General features: G+C 43.2%; 1 protein-coding gene across 2 annotated transcripts in view; it reads right to left on the reverse strand.

Annotated features, from left to right (window-relative positions):
* The window catches only part of LOC147895841 (uncharacterized), a 161,892-nt gene that overhangs the window by 92,183 nt on the left and 55,152 nt on the right, over window positions 1–14,557 (reverse strand). For both annotated transcript variants that reach the window (XM_087382900.1, XM_087382899.1), the window contains exon 10: window positions 9,654–9,790. In XM_087382900.1, the coding sequence (XP_087239026.1) occupies window positions 9,654–9,790 (137 nt within the window). The remainder of the gene's footprint in view (window positions 1–9,653; window positions 9,791–14,557) is intronic.

Genomic DNA, 14,557 nt, shown 5'->3' on the forward strand with positions numbered 1-14,557 from the left:
TGCATCATGCTTTAGCTAAAACCAAAAAACTTGGCTTCTCTTTGTACTTAGCGGCAAATGCTTACTTCCTGCTTCTCCACCACGCATACTAGCTGAAATTTTTTCCCATGTCTGCTTCTCATGAAATAGAAGTCCCACAAGCTCTTGAAGGCGAGTGGGTTTGGATTACCCCTCAGGGACAGATTGAACGATGTATGAAAAGACAAATATGACTCCGGGCAAGGAGTTCAACGTAGTGTAGACAAGCTGAGATCTGGAATAGCTTTATCAATATTCAGGAGTTGTCTCCTGAGATTGAGTCCCCTTCATGCATCCTTACTGAATCAAGTTCCCATTTCCAAAATGAGACCTTGCCTCACTACAGGCTTGGTACATTGCTTCCAAAGTGTTCCATACAATCTTAGAAGTTTTGCAGCACTTCATATGAGGTATAATGAACCTCTTCACTAAAAGTGCAATTAAAGACAAAGCCTCTGCATCTCGGGCATCCCATCTTCTCTGATCCGGTGTTGGTTAAGCCACTGCTTGGCTCAGAGCTTGCTGCCCACCACAGCCAGCACCTCAACCAGCTCCTTGTTGTGGAGGATTGCCAAGAGCTATAGCTCCAAAGAACGCATCATCACCTATCACAAAATCCCAAAGTCCCTTTCCAAATCAAAAGATTCATAATCATAAAGCTCCAAAAAGAATAGTTGTTGCCATGCAACTTATCCTCTTGAGCAAGGACTCCAAATAGTTGTTGCCATCCAACTTATCCTCTTGAGTGAGGACTCCAAATACATCACTGACATTTTGAGCCATCTCAAATATATGCCCTCCAAAAAGTAACTTGCTGTGAATTAAATTGCATCAAAAAAAATTCCCTGCTCCACAAGCCAATGCTTGGCCAAAGTCTTGCACAATCTGGCTGAAATCTGACGTGCTTGCAAATAAAAATGCTCTTGGCACGAGGGCCAAAAAATGCAAGCAATGGAGCCTAAAAGTCCCAGATTTCTGAGGGCAAAAGACACTCCAAATGCAAGTAGAATCAGGTTAAGCTCAGCAGGAAAGTTGCGCTTGTAAAATCCAAAAAAAACAGCATTATCCTCCTCCAAAGCAGCTCTAGAACAAGTTGAAATGTTCAGATAGCAGCAGATGTTGCTTCTAGAAACATGAGGCAGCCTACTTAAAAGCCTTTAAAAAGTCCGAAACCCTCAAAACTGATTTGAACAGATTCAAACCCTAAAAACGGATCCATAATTACTCCAAAACAAGTTTCCTTCCCTGTCCAGGTACAATTGCAGCAGGTAGAACTGCTCTTAAATAGCATAGAAATGACTGCAGCAGGTGGCAGAGCGGCGCAGGACAGGACAGGTCTGTACAGCTGCTACACAGCCGTACAGCAATCTAACTGCAAGAAACAGCTCCAGGAGCTGTAAAACAGCCGCAGCAGTAGAAACACCTCGAAAATAGCAGAACTGAAGACTCTTCACAAAATAAGGTATGGCCTGAAGTAGAGCAGCCCTAAGAGCCCTCCCAATGCCAAAACTGAAGGTAGCTGACTGAAAACGAGTTCTCTAGAAGGGTTTCTCACAATGGAACTGAGGGTTTTTGCGATATAAATGCTTCCCAAGGACGGGGAAGGCACAGGGTTGCGAGAGACAACCTGTTTTGATACCAATTTTGCAAGCTAAAATAGATCACCTAAGCATATTTGGTTGCGCAGCTTATGCTCGCATTCCTAACTCCAATAAAAAGAAACTTGATAATACATCAATTGAAGGGACATTTGTTGACTATAGTAATGATCACAAAGCCTAGAACATCATCACTAGTAGGGATACAATCTTTGAATCGATTATACTTCAAACAACAAGATACGTCCTTTTTATCCCTATCATTGATCAAGTTGTAGAGAGAGAAACCACATGTTGCTAAAAAACCTCTCATAAGATATTGGTGAGGTTAAATGTCATGTGCACGGATTGGTACCTGACATGTACTCGGTACACAAGACTAGCTCAGGTAGCCTGGGGAGGCTTAGGACTAGGCACGCTTGATTCTCGGGTTGAGTGGCAAGGGTATGAACCAATTAGAGGTCTTCGCTATTTTTGGCGCATGGGGCCCGAGTCTATATAAGGGGCCCAGAGGTTCAATTCTCGAGGAGCCGATGGGAGCAAGTCTCATTCCCAAGTGCTAGGTCTGATCCTGGATTGCGGACGTGCACTTGCATCATAGCGTAGCCCAAGGCCCAGCAACAGATCCCAGGCTTCACAGTGCCACCTGGTGGTATGGGACACCAGGCTGGTTAGGATCTAGTTGGGAGTTCGTGCTAGTAGCTCAACTCGTGGCTCGGAGGGGACATCTCCTGATTTGGGATCGTATCCCGTACGTGTCATGGTTGGGTAGTGAGCAGCCTGCTCAGTTTCCTCATGTTTGGTGTGTTCTTGTGTTTGCTTGCAAATCAGAGGTTTCAGGAGTGCTGGAGTCCTATCAGTTGGTATCAAAGCCAACTTCTGAGGTAGGAACTTCTGTTACGAGAAATATGGACGAATTTTTCTCCAGGTATGCCTCAATTTCAAAATTCATGTTCATTGAGAGAGAGGATGAACTCGAGGCTGATAAGGGGGGTTAGGTGAGAGAGAGTGAGAGGTGTAGCTTGGAGAGAGTGGAGAGGATTGTAGGGGAGGCATGAGAGGAGCCGCTAGGCAAGCGATGGGCTAAGGGGAACCCCACGGGATCCCATGTACGGTCGACGCTGCGCAGAGGTTAGGTGACGCCATGCAGGAGAGTGTCGAGGGGTGCGCCATAGACTGGAGCAGGATCGCGGCCAGGCTGCTGTTTCGGGGAGGCTGGACGCTAAAAAAAGCACCATCCCTCCAAGTTTAGGAGGGTGGGCTTTCTTAGAAAGCTTAGCTTTCTAAAAGCTGTACATTCCATGTTAAAGCCTCGCGAAACCACAATTCTGCCCCAACTCATGCTTGTGCGCATGAGAAGACCCCTCCACACCCCTATTGCGGATTTCGTCACTTGGGTACGGCCTGCAGCAGACATCCGTACGGCACAGCCAGCAACGGGAGTATCCGGGTTCACAGACTCGAGCTAATCGTCAGCTTCGCACCTCTTTCATCGGCCAGCCTCTCTTCTCTTTTGTCACCTCCTATCTGGACAGCTTTCCTTTTGCACACCTATGGCAATGCATAAGCGGAGGGCTTTGGCTTCACTTCGCACCCGATCACACCAGCTGCAAATTGAAATAGGAGGATGGAAAGACATGCCAAGAGAGAGCAGAATATGCCAATTATGTGACCAAGGTATGCCAGAAACAGAAGAACACATGGTAATGATATGCCCTTACTATGCACACATTAGGAAAAAGTTCAGCTCTCTTCTTGAGGGACATAACAGACTAGGCCGATTTTTGGTCTTCGGAGGATGATAATATATTCTTCTTCTTCTTCTTCTCCTCCTAGCTCCGATCCCACCTGTTACTTCTCTTCTCTAAGTTTACTCCCTTCATCAGAACAGATTTCAGATTTATCTGATTCCGTAGACCCCATGCTCACTATGGGTGATGAGGATATGAACTACCAAGCAGACGATCACCCTCTACAATAATTTGATTACGAAGACAGCCTTCAGTGAATTCACCACTGCTCTCGATGAAAAGTTCGAGCGAGTTAATACGAATCAAACAGGGTTGACACAGCAACTCCAAGGGATTTAGACTAACTCTCACTTTTGACTAGCACTGTTCACGCACTCACGCATGTGGATGCTTTGGCTTCAGTGTTAGGTCCGAATATCATTCCAGATCCTTTTCCCGGAGATCAGAAGTCTCGTACCAAGGAGGTGGTTGACACTTCGTTGCACAAGTGGCAAGTACACTTCCAGTTTCACCCTCACCCAGATGACAAGAAGATGCAGCTTGCAACAGGGTATATGTCAACAAAGGCTTTATTGTGGTGGAAGGAACTCCGACCCAAGCCTATAACATGGATAGAATTCGAAGAGGTCTTCAGGAAAAAGAGTTTCTGAAGGAGGAGGAAGATTACGATATCGTAGGCAAGCTCAAGGCCCTCGATATGTCCAAGCTGACTAGAGCTACAAAGATGGATCCAATGACCTTGTTAGGTTTCTTTGTGGATAGTTTGCCTGACTCGTACAAGCTACATATCAAGAATAACAAGTGTACCACTTTGCAAGAGGCCATGAATTATGTGTGCATCTATGATGATACCATGGCCAACACAAAGGGAACCACCATTGCCCACACGAGTGGGAAGAACAAGAGGAAGTTCTTCCAGTCTACCACTGGTACCGGGAGTCGAAGTCTCTAGACAACGCCTCCAAGAAGAACTCGACTCAGACGAAGAATGTGCATGCCCGTTTCCTCCGCACATTGAAGTTAAAGAAAGAAGGGCGTTGCTTCATATGCGAGGAGCGGGGCCACACTAGGAATGATTGTCCTAAGTGCAAGAACGAAATGCAAGCGCCGGGACCGAAGCTCCATGCGGGTCCAGGTACCAAAGGCAAGGGAGCTAATCAAGTTTCGATGACATGTATTTCTGTAGATGTCATTACCTGCCCACTTTCTTGTAATTGCACTTTTAATAATTCGTTATTTGGTTCCCATGACCTTTTCTGAGTTTATGGAGAAGTAAGGGACCAAAGAGTTCACACTCTGTTTGACCCAAGCAGCTCTCACAATTTTGTTAGTTGCAATTTTGTGCAGAGGATGGGGCTGTCCATGATACCTAGCGATCACACCTACGAGGTGCAGCTTCCAGCTGAGAAGCGGTTTTGGGATCGCAAGATTGAAGCACTTTCTATCCAGATTCAAGACTACACAGCTACTCTTACGTGCTATGTCATGCACTTGGAACATGTGGACTTGTTAATCGGAATAGAGTGGTTTAAAACATACAATATTCGGATTGGATGGAAAAAGCATACACTCTCTTTTTTGAATAAGGACACCCAATTTTGTATTCAATGTGATAATATTCCCTCTTCTTAGGGCCCTATTGTATCTACGATGCAGCTTCGGAATATATTAAACACTTCTCATTATGATGTGTATCAGTGTGTTTTGATTCCGCTTTCTTCATTTGTTGTCTCTGTTAATAACAAAAATGATTTATGCGTGTTTGAACACCGTGAATTGAGAACGTTGTTGAATGATTTCATGGATGTATTCCCTGCTCAACTGCCGGAAGGTTTACCTCCAGAACGGGCAGTAGATCATCGCATAGATTTAGTACCTGGGGCTCAACCTATTAGTGTTCCACCTTATAGGATGAGCCACCTTGAGGAGGATGAGTTAGCTTCACAGCTACAAGATTATCTGAATATGGGCTATATTCGCCCAAGTAAATCACCTTGGGGAGCACCTGTCCTCTTAAGAAAGAAGAAAGATAATTCGGGGAGAATGTGTATAAGATTATAAACGATTGAATAAAGTGACAATTAAGAATCGATACCCTCTTCCTCCTTCCGATGATTTGATAGACCGTTTGGCTAGAGCGAAGTATTTCACTAAGATTGATTTGCATACAAGTTATCACCAAATCCGTATCTATGCTAGACACATAGATAGAACCGCATTCCGAACTAGGTATGGCCACTACGAGTTTCTCGTTTTACCTTTTGGTTTGACCAATGCTCTGAGGATCACATTGGACACCTCCGGATTGTCTTAGTTATTCTAAGACAGCATAAGCTCTTTTATTGGCCTAAGATGCGTGCATTTATTGAAAACTATGTGGTAGGTTGCCGGGTTTGTCAGGTTACTAAGGCAGAACGCCTTAGAAGCGCGGGTCTATTACAGCCATTGCAAATCCCGGGTAATAAATGGAAAAGTATTTCCATGGATTTTATTACCGGATTGCCTAGAACGCGCAAGGGTCATGACTCCATTTGGGTCATAGTGGACCGACTCACAAAAATGGCTAGATTCTTACCTACTAGAACAACCATCTCAACTGTTCAGGTGGCTCACAAGTTTGTGGACCACTTGTTTAAGCTATATGGTTTGCTGTCTAACATAGTCAGCGACGACAGGGATTCAAAGTTTACAAGTAGCTTCTGGATACTTGTTTTTGAGAAGTTGGAAACTACTCGAAGTATGAGTTCCTCAGATTATGCACAATCTGATGGCAGTACAGAGAAGGTCAACCAATTAATTGAAGATATGCTTCGGGCATATGTTTCTAAGAGACAGTCTTCATGGGAAGATTATCTACCTATGATAGAATTTGCTTATAACAGTGCAAAGCATTCGAGTACTGGTTGCAATCTTTTTATGCTTATGTACCGGTTTCAACCTAAGTCACCAGTTATGGTTGGGTTAAAGGGAATCAACGATGCTGCAAAGACATTCTTACAAGACATGCAAGAAATGTTGCAGTTTGCCAAGGAGTCTATTAGAAGTGCCCAAGATCGGGACATATTTTATGCTAATAAACATCGTTCACCTAGAGAGTTCACTGAAGGAACGATGGTATATTTGCGTATTCCCAAGGAATCCAAGAGCCTAAGTACTGGTTTGGTTCCGAAGTTATCCCCCAGATACTGTGGTCCGTTCAAGGTTATTAAAAGAATTGGACCAGTTGAATATAAACTAGAATTGCCTCCTGATGTTAAAGTACATCTAGTATTTCATGTCAGTAGACTGAAAGAGTTACTGGGTGCAGATGATCAACTTGTTTCTCCTCAAGAAATAATAGAAGTTACAGATTTGACTTTTATTCCACACGAACCTGAGAGTATTATTGAATTTCGTGAAAGACAGATTCGTAATAGAACTATCACGGAATACAAGATCAAGTGGAAGGATCATGTTGAGGAGGATGCAACATGGGAGACATTAGAGAACCTCCAGAGGACATTCCCGGGTTTTTTAACGAACTTAGGAGTGAGTTCTTAGAGGAGGGGAAGTATGTCATGTGCACGGATTAGTATCTAACGTGTACTAGGTACACAAGACTAGCTCAGGTAGCCTGGGGAGACTTAGGGCTAGGCACGCTTGATTCTCGGGTTGAGTGGCAAGGGTACGAACTAGTTAGAGATCTTCGTTATTTTTTGTGCATGGGGCTCGAGTCTATATAAGGTACCCAGAGGTTCAGTTCTTGGGGAGCCGATGGGAGCAAGTCTCGTTCCCAGGTGCTAGGTCTGATCTTGGATTGATTCGCCGACGTGCACCTGCATCATAGCATAGCCCAAGGCCCAACAACAGATCCGAGGCTTCATAGCGCCACCTGGTGGTATGGGACACCACGCTGGTTAGGATCGGGTTGGGAGTTCATGCCAGTAGCTCAACTCATGGCTCGAAGGGGACATCTCCTGATTCGGGATCGTATCCCGTAGATGTCATGGTTGGGTGGTGAGCAGCCTGCTCAATTTCCTCACGTTTGGTGTGTTCTTGTGTTTGCTTGCAGATCAGAGGTTTCAGGAGCGCTAGGGTCACGTCATTAAACCTAAGTAAAGAATTTTGCCTAGAGATGGTATTATGAAACCATGAAGGTCAAGCGATTGATTGACCATCTACAAGTGAGAAAGGACTTAAAAGATGTAATAGTGTCCAAAGGGCACCTGATAGGCTCAATGTGAGTCATGCATTGATGATCACTATCAAAGTATGACTGAGCCAAAAAGATATGAGACAATCACTAGAGCGCCAAAACCATGAAAGAAGGTAATGTTTTCACAAGGAATGCATGAGACAGCTTCACCAACTGGTCCGCAACTTCCTTTTGGTAGAATCATATGGCTAGATGGCTTGGCAAACTGTCGTTCTTCCATAGTTCCTGGAAAGACTGGCATCATTTGATCTAGAGATGCAAACTAGCCCTCTTGAGCAAGCACACGTGTGAGGCCTCACCCCCATGCTTGGAGCCTTGGAAGATCCTACTCCAACTTGGTCTATTTAGGAACACCCCGAAGACGGGGCAGACTTAGCAACCTTCTCACAAATGGACTTTTTCAAAAGACCCCCTCATTTGGAAGAGTTTCCTAATGATTCGGAGATTGATGAGGCTGCAACGCCGCCTTCACACGTGTCTTAAGTAGACACAAGATACAAGATGAAGTGACATCAGCTATGTGCTCAAGACAGCATCTCTAGATCCACAAATCTCTCCATAGATTTCTCCATCACACAAATCATGTCATCAATCATACCTACCATCTACACACCTAGTGGTCACACATGGACAAGCACGCGCACACATGTTTGCCTTAACTAAACCTATCAAGGTTTGCCCTTCCAACATCTTTCCCAAACTAGTCCATGCATTGAACTGAAGAGAACATGCTCAGCATAGTTTTCATGTTTATCGTTCCTCCGAATCCTAGTTAGGGATTGTAAGTAGAGACACCTTTGCTTCAGCTTGCTCTCCTTGAAGTTGGAAGGAAAATACACTCCCCTCAATCTAAAGAGCAAATAGACAAGCACCCACTCATACAACACCCTAAGATAAAAGACTAGGACTAGTTAATCAGACTAGGACCGGTTAATCATGGATGCTAGGATGTACACTTGGTGGCCACACCCACGTCTTGGAGGGCACACTTTCTAGATAGAGGCGAATTCTCTTGCTTAGTGAGAGCTTAGTGAGAGTAGAGAGAGTCCTACGCCAGGAGATCCACGATGCCACAACACCTTCTAGGCAACCCCCCTCGAGCTTTCTAGACGACAATGCTTTGGCAACTATAGCCAGCATCAAAACCTGATGTATTGGTAGTTACGGCCTTGGGACGAGGGACAATGCACTCGGCCTACAAGCACAAAGGGTCCAAAAAGACCATGGAGTATTGTCAACATTTCTACAAAACTTAGCTTATAAGCAATCCCCCAACGAATAAGTGATTTATTGGTTGTATAGTCCATCACATTGGCTGTTCGCACATACTACTCAATTACCATAGGTAGTGAGTCAGAACCCTAAGAAGCACATTGCAAAGCAGCTAATCGCTCCTTCTTGTCAAGAGTTGATCTTGTATAAATGCTGAGCACATGCAAGATAGTACAGCAATGACTGAGGCAATCTATGGAAGAAAAACACGGTCTATAAGATCATTAATGTTGCTCCTTGAATGGCTTTGGCTAAAAACACACTATATAGCAGGTGATTCTGCACCAGTATCACTTCATCAGAGAGCACCACAAAGGGTATGTATGGACCTGATCCATGATTGGCATGAACTATTACACACATGGAACGGTTTCAAGCACACAATAATGACCAGGCATCAGGTTAGCTCGCGTTATTCCAACAGAATTGAACAATTGGCAAACTAAGTGATCAATGCCAAAACGAGGCAGAGGGTCTGGATTTCAGTAAAATCTTTGGGTTATGCTCAAAAGCTGTAAGCTTGACGCAACTCAACTAGAGAGGACATGAGACATGCACAAAAGAATTGAAAAGAAATGTCTAATTGGTCATCCCTTAAATAAATAACTCAGTCCATCATGAAGTTCATGTGAAACTCTGATCCACTATGACAAGTTAGATAATTTGACAGCATACAACTAGCCATTTTTCCAGTACATGCTACTTTCAAAATACTAAGACAAACAAAGACGTCCTGAAACTCATAATATCAATCACCTTCGCCAAGAAAATATACTTTCAGGAAGAGAGCTTTGTCACAAGAGGATGTGGACTTCATACCTCATAACAAGGAAGTCACCCAGAAGAGTAAAAAACTCAGGAATCAGCTCCTTCAGATCTGCAGCGTTAGTCATGACACTTTCCCACGAGTCCATGATACTGACAAATAAGCGATCAGGATCATCAAAACGCCCATTCTGCCAAAAAAAATTGCCATATTCATAAATATTGGCTGTCAACTAGTCATTAGGGTATGTATAAGAATTTTGTACAGATCTATTTCTCTAGCTGGCATTGCCAAAATACTTGCATATATGTGTTCCAAAGAATAAACCAGACTACCACGCAGATGCAGCCGAGTGGGTGGCAGCAAAGAGAGCTAGAAAAGTAAGGAATCAAGCATGAGAATGAAAGACTTGCACACACACATAATTAAACTAAAATTGTGGGCAAAAGATCAGGGGTGACAAAGTAATAAAGGAACGCAACTAGAAGCATCAAAGCCAGTCCAAAGGAAGGCAACCAAAACAAAAGAAAGAAAGTTTATTAAAAGTCTTTTGAACAAATCCTCCATGTATCAGATGGCTTCATGGATGAAAGCAGCAAGGCATCTCTGATCTCGGTAGGACAAGAAACTCGATAGTGGTTCAAAACCATCTCTGAAGAGACAATGATGGCGACCTCGGATCTCATAGTACGCATGGCATTTGAAAGCGAAATGTTTCTCCAACTCGATCACTTGCTGACCACATAAAGTGAGGATGCGACCCTCTTTGGGTATGCCCTCAACCCGTCCAATCTCAATGTAGAGTCAATGTGATGAAACGCAGAACTACCCAATCGATATCCTCATCTCGGGCCAGCAAGCTTATTATCACAGCCTATAAATGTAATTACACGCCAGCAAAAAGAGGCCACCAAGGGCCCTGATATTCCAATTCAATCAAGAAGACCTCTTCAAAAGAAAGCACAAGTGCCTATACCTCCACCAAGCCATGAGCAGCCAAGCTCATCCGCATTAGCTCCCGATCCTCAAATAAAAGAGATCCGTGTGTATCTTGGTGGATCAATGAAGCCCTCTGCTAAAATATGCAAGCAGTGGTCTTTGTTACAAGTAGCTCAGCTTCACAGGAAGCTCGAGAGGTGCTAACTAGGTCCTGAATTAGGGATTAAGAACAATTACTTTCAAAGGTTCTTGAAGGAGAGAGGGATTATGCATCAATGTACAACACCATATACACCTTAGCAAAATGGAGTTGCTAAGTGAAAAACTAAGTCTCTGATGGAAATGGCTAGATGCATCATCAAAGGGAACATGTTGCCACACAAATTCTGGATTGAGGTGCAGCACATATTTTGAACAGATGCCAAACCAAGGCCATGACAATTGTGAATCCCTTTGAGGCTTGCTATAACAGAAAACCCAAGGTTGATTACCTCCAGGTGTTTGGCTGCACACCCTATGCACATGAGAAGCAAGCTGGATGATAAGGCCATTAAGTGCATTTTTGTTGGCTACAGCAGTGATAGCAAAGCTTACAGTCTCTATAATCCTAAGATAAGAAGGATTTGTGTCAATAGAGATGTGATTTTTACAGAAAACTTAGATTAGTGCATGACTGAGTTTGATAGACAGCTCTCAGGATGTGTTTAAAGGGATGCTTCCACTAGCAATTGAAGCCACTTCACAGCAGCAGTAGAAGATTACAATATTCAGCTTTGTTTCAGCTGTACATAAACTGTAAATATGCTTTCACAAATCAAATGTTTGACACTTAAAGTACAGGGTTTGTGTGATGCTAGAAAATGGAAATTAGTATGGGTGTATCTCAATCATTTACAGCCTGACATAGTCGCATTACAAGAGCATAATCAGCATATGTATGCGGATCAACATGGTCATTTTTCTGGCTATGACATTTTCTATGCTGGACAGCACTCCTTTTCAAGAGTAGCTTTTTTGGTGAAGCATGAACTTCTGCACCCCAATCCTCTCACAGTAGAGGTTTGATTTGGGATGACATGCAGCGCTATCCCTCGAGACAACATGCTTTTCTCTGTGGTGATTTCAATAATGCCCCTCAGCCGGGAGACAATACATCTAGTCGTACTCAAATGCTAGCTTCTAAGAGGCATCATTGGTCACAATTATTATTTCAATTCAGTTTTGTTGATCTGCGGAAGGAATCACGTCCTTCACTGCCAGGCTTCACTTCTCAGCACAATACACGATCTTCTTATCAGACTAGACTGGATAGGCACATCTTTATGTCAGGCTAGATACTCTGCTTGCAAACCAGTGATCATAGAAAAATCATTAAATGGGAAACAAAAGCACGACAAAGGGATTTCCTAGATAAAGGTTGTTCTTCAAAAGAAATTTTTAAAAGTCTGCACTACAAGAGATAGTCTACAAATATTTGCAGGGCCCTTACGCCAAATGGTATTTGGACTTCCTCTCCTGCTCAACTTGCTGCAGCTTGTGTTGCTCACTTTTCTAGGCAATTTGGGAATGCATATCTTCCTTCACAAGAAGTTCTTGCAACACAGAATCAATTGTTGCAGCATGTTTCTCCCATTGTCTCTCCTGCACAAGATTTCGAGCTAGAAAGTCCTTTCACGGAAAGATAATTATTGGATGCAGTAAAATCATGTGGCAGATGGAAATCTTCAGGATGGAATCGCCTTATAGTTGAATTCTTTCTTGCATACTCGGATATCCTTAAGTCAACTTTGTTACATATGATTAACTTTGCTTGGGAAAAGCAGCACATGCCAGATTCTTGGAAAAAAAGGCTTGTAAAACTTCTTTGCAAGAAGCAAATATGTGAATCATTGGCTGATTGGAGACCTATTGCTCTTATGCCTGTTATTTACAAGATCATCACTAAAATGGTGGTTGATCGTATTAAAGGGTATTTACATGATGGCCTTCATCCTGCGCAATATGGTTTTGTTCCTCGCAGACATATCACTGATAATATTGCAAATGCCTACGTTGGAATAGAATATGCCAAATACACTCAACAGGATGTCTTATTACTACAAGTTGACATTGCCAAAGCATTTGACACAATTCAATGGGATTTTATATCGCAAACCATGCAGGCATTGGATTTTGGATAGAAATTGTAGCAGATCATTTATTAGCTTTACAGTGACAGCAAAGCCGCTTCCATGCTGTCTAGGGATATCTCTGAAGCATGGACTCTTCGATGTTCCGTTCGTCAGGGCTGTCCGCTTAATGCACTTTTATATGCCATAGCCACACATCCCCTGCTTCAATACATGGATCATCTGGTAGCAACCGACATGCTTCATGGCTTGGAAATTTAAGGAAGCAGTGCTTTGATTGCTCAAGCTCATGCAGATGATCATTTTTTACACCTCAGAATACAAAGCAGGATCTCTTTTTCTTGATGCAAACATTATCTTTATATGGTTTAGCTGCCGGTCTTCATGTAAATTTTCAAAAATCTAAGTTGTTGCCATTGCATTCAAAAGACTAGCATAGTGTTCTACGGCCAGGGGAAATTGTTCAACCCACTCGATTGGTTCATCACCTTGGTTATCCTCTGGGTTGGACGATTACTCGTTGTCAACAAGCTGACTGGATACTTGCAAAACTGAAGAAAAAGCTTGAGTATTGGAAGTTGGCAACTTGGCCTCTGCACGTCCGGTTACGGATTGTCCAATCTATTTCGGTGGCTTATATTCAATTCTACTTGCCTCTCATTCTGTTCAGCAAAGCAGATCTTACATTTTTTATGTCCACTGTTGTAGAAATTTTCTGGCGTTCAAAACATGGTAAGAAGAGCTTGAGATTACTTTCGGCACAACATCTCTGTTCGCCAAAAATGGATGGAGGAATGAATATTCTAAACATTCAAGTCCATATTCGTTCCCACAAGGGGAAAATGATGCTGCACTTTTTAGAGGGCTTTCAGCCTTGGGCTGCTATGATATGTCACCTGCTTTTACAACTCATCACTCCTACTTTTGGACACTGGCAGCTTTCACAATGGGATTTTCTTTTGGGTTGTGTTTTTGGCAAGATCAAAGGTTGTCCTTTGGTCTCAAATATGTTACTAGATTGGAAGCATGTCCTCTCCCATTTAAAATGGCATGGTCGGGATTCATTGCAGGGAAATTCTCTCAGAGCTGAGAGCATACATTGGTCAAAGGCTTTTCCCCTTGCATTGGCATTGCAGGAGCCTAGACGGTCATATTTCCTCAGTTTGAAAGGTATCCATTCAGTTCCAAATGTCATTCACGATAATGGAACTATCCTTTCTCTCCCTCTGGCTGCTGCAAAATTTGGTTTTGTATTGCATTACCGTCCCATGTGGCAAACTATTACTGGCATGCTCCAGTCTTTTCAACCAGTTCCGCCATTAGAGCTTGAAACCATCTCCAGGATTGGACTCTGTCTTCACCAGGGTCATCTTGCCGTCCTTTGAGGCTGTTACATATCACTGTCTCTTCTTATATAAAGTACTTTTACCTTCGCCATGGGTTTCTCAAACGGCCAATCAGCTTTGGCAAATGAATCGTCCTACAAAGTAATGGCAGAAGAGAAGAGATTGAGACAGATTTGGAATTCAAAAATTCCCCTCCGACAATAGGTTTTTACCCTCCTAGACTACTCTCATATGGTCATCTTAAGCAAGGCTTCGCCTTACCAAAAGAGCATCCTTTGTATGGCATGTCCACAACTGAGGGGTAAAACTATCACAACTAAGCATGATTTGTGTATTGCCCAAGGATTTTCCCAATGAGTGTGATTCGTTAGCAAGAATAAGTGCATTCTAGCATGGTGGTATAATGCAGCTTCTATGAATCCATGTGTCTATGAGGCCAAATGAGGAGAGGCAGTGCTGCCAGCAGTTGAATAGTTGGTTGCTAGATACGGATTAATAGGTCACAGAGAGTATGAAAATGGCCTGACGAGGTTGCAAAGAGAT

Source organism: Dipteris shenzhenensis, chromosome 12 (genome assembly GCF_047967505.1).
Source record: "Dipteris shenzhenensis isolate YYH24624 ecotype China chromosome 12, Dip_SZ_1.0, whole genome shotgun sequence".
In the NCBI taxonomy this organism is placed as follows: Eukaryota; Viridiplantae; Streptophyta; class Polypodiopsida; order Gleicheniales; family Dipteridaceae; genus Dipteris; species Dipteris shenzhenensis.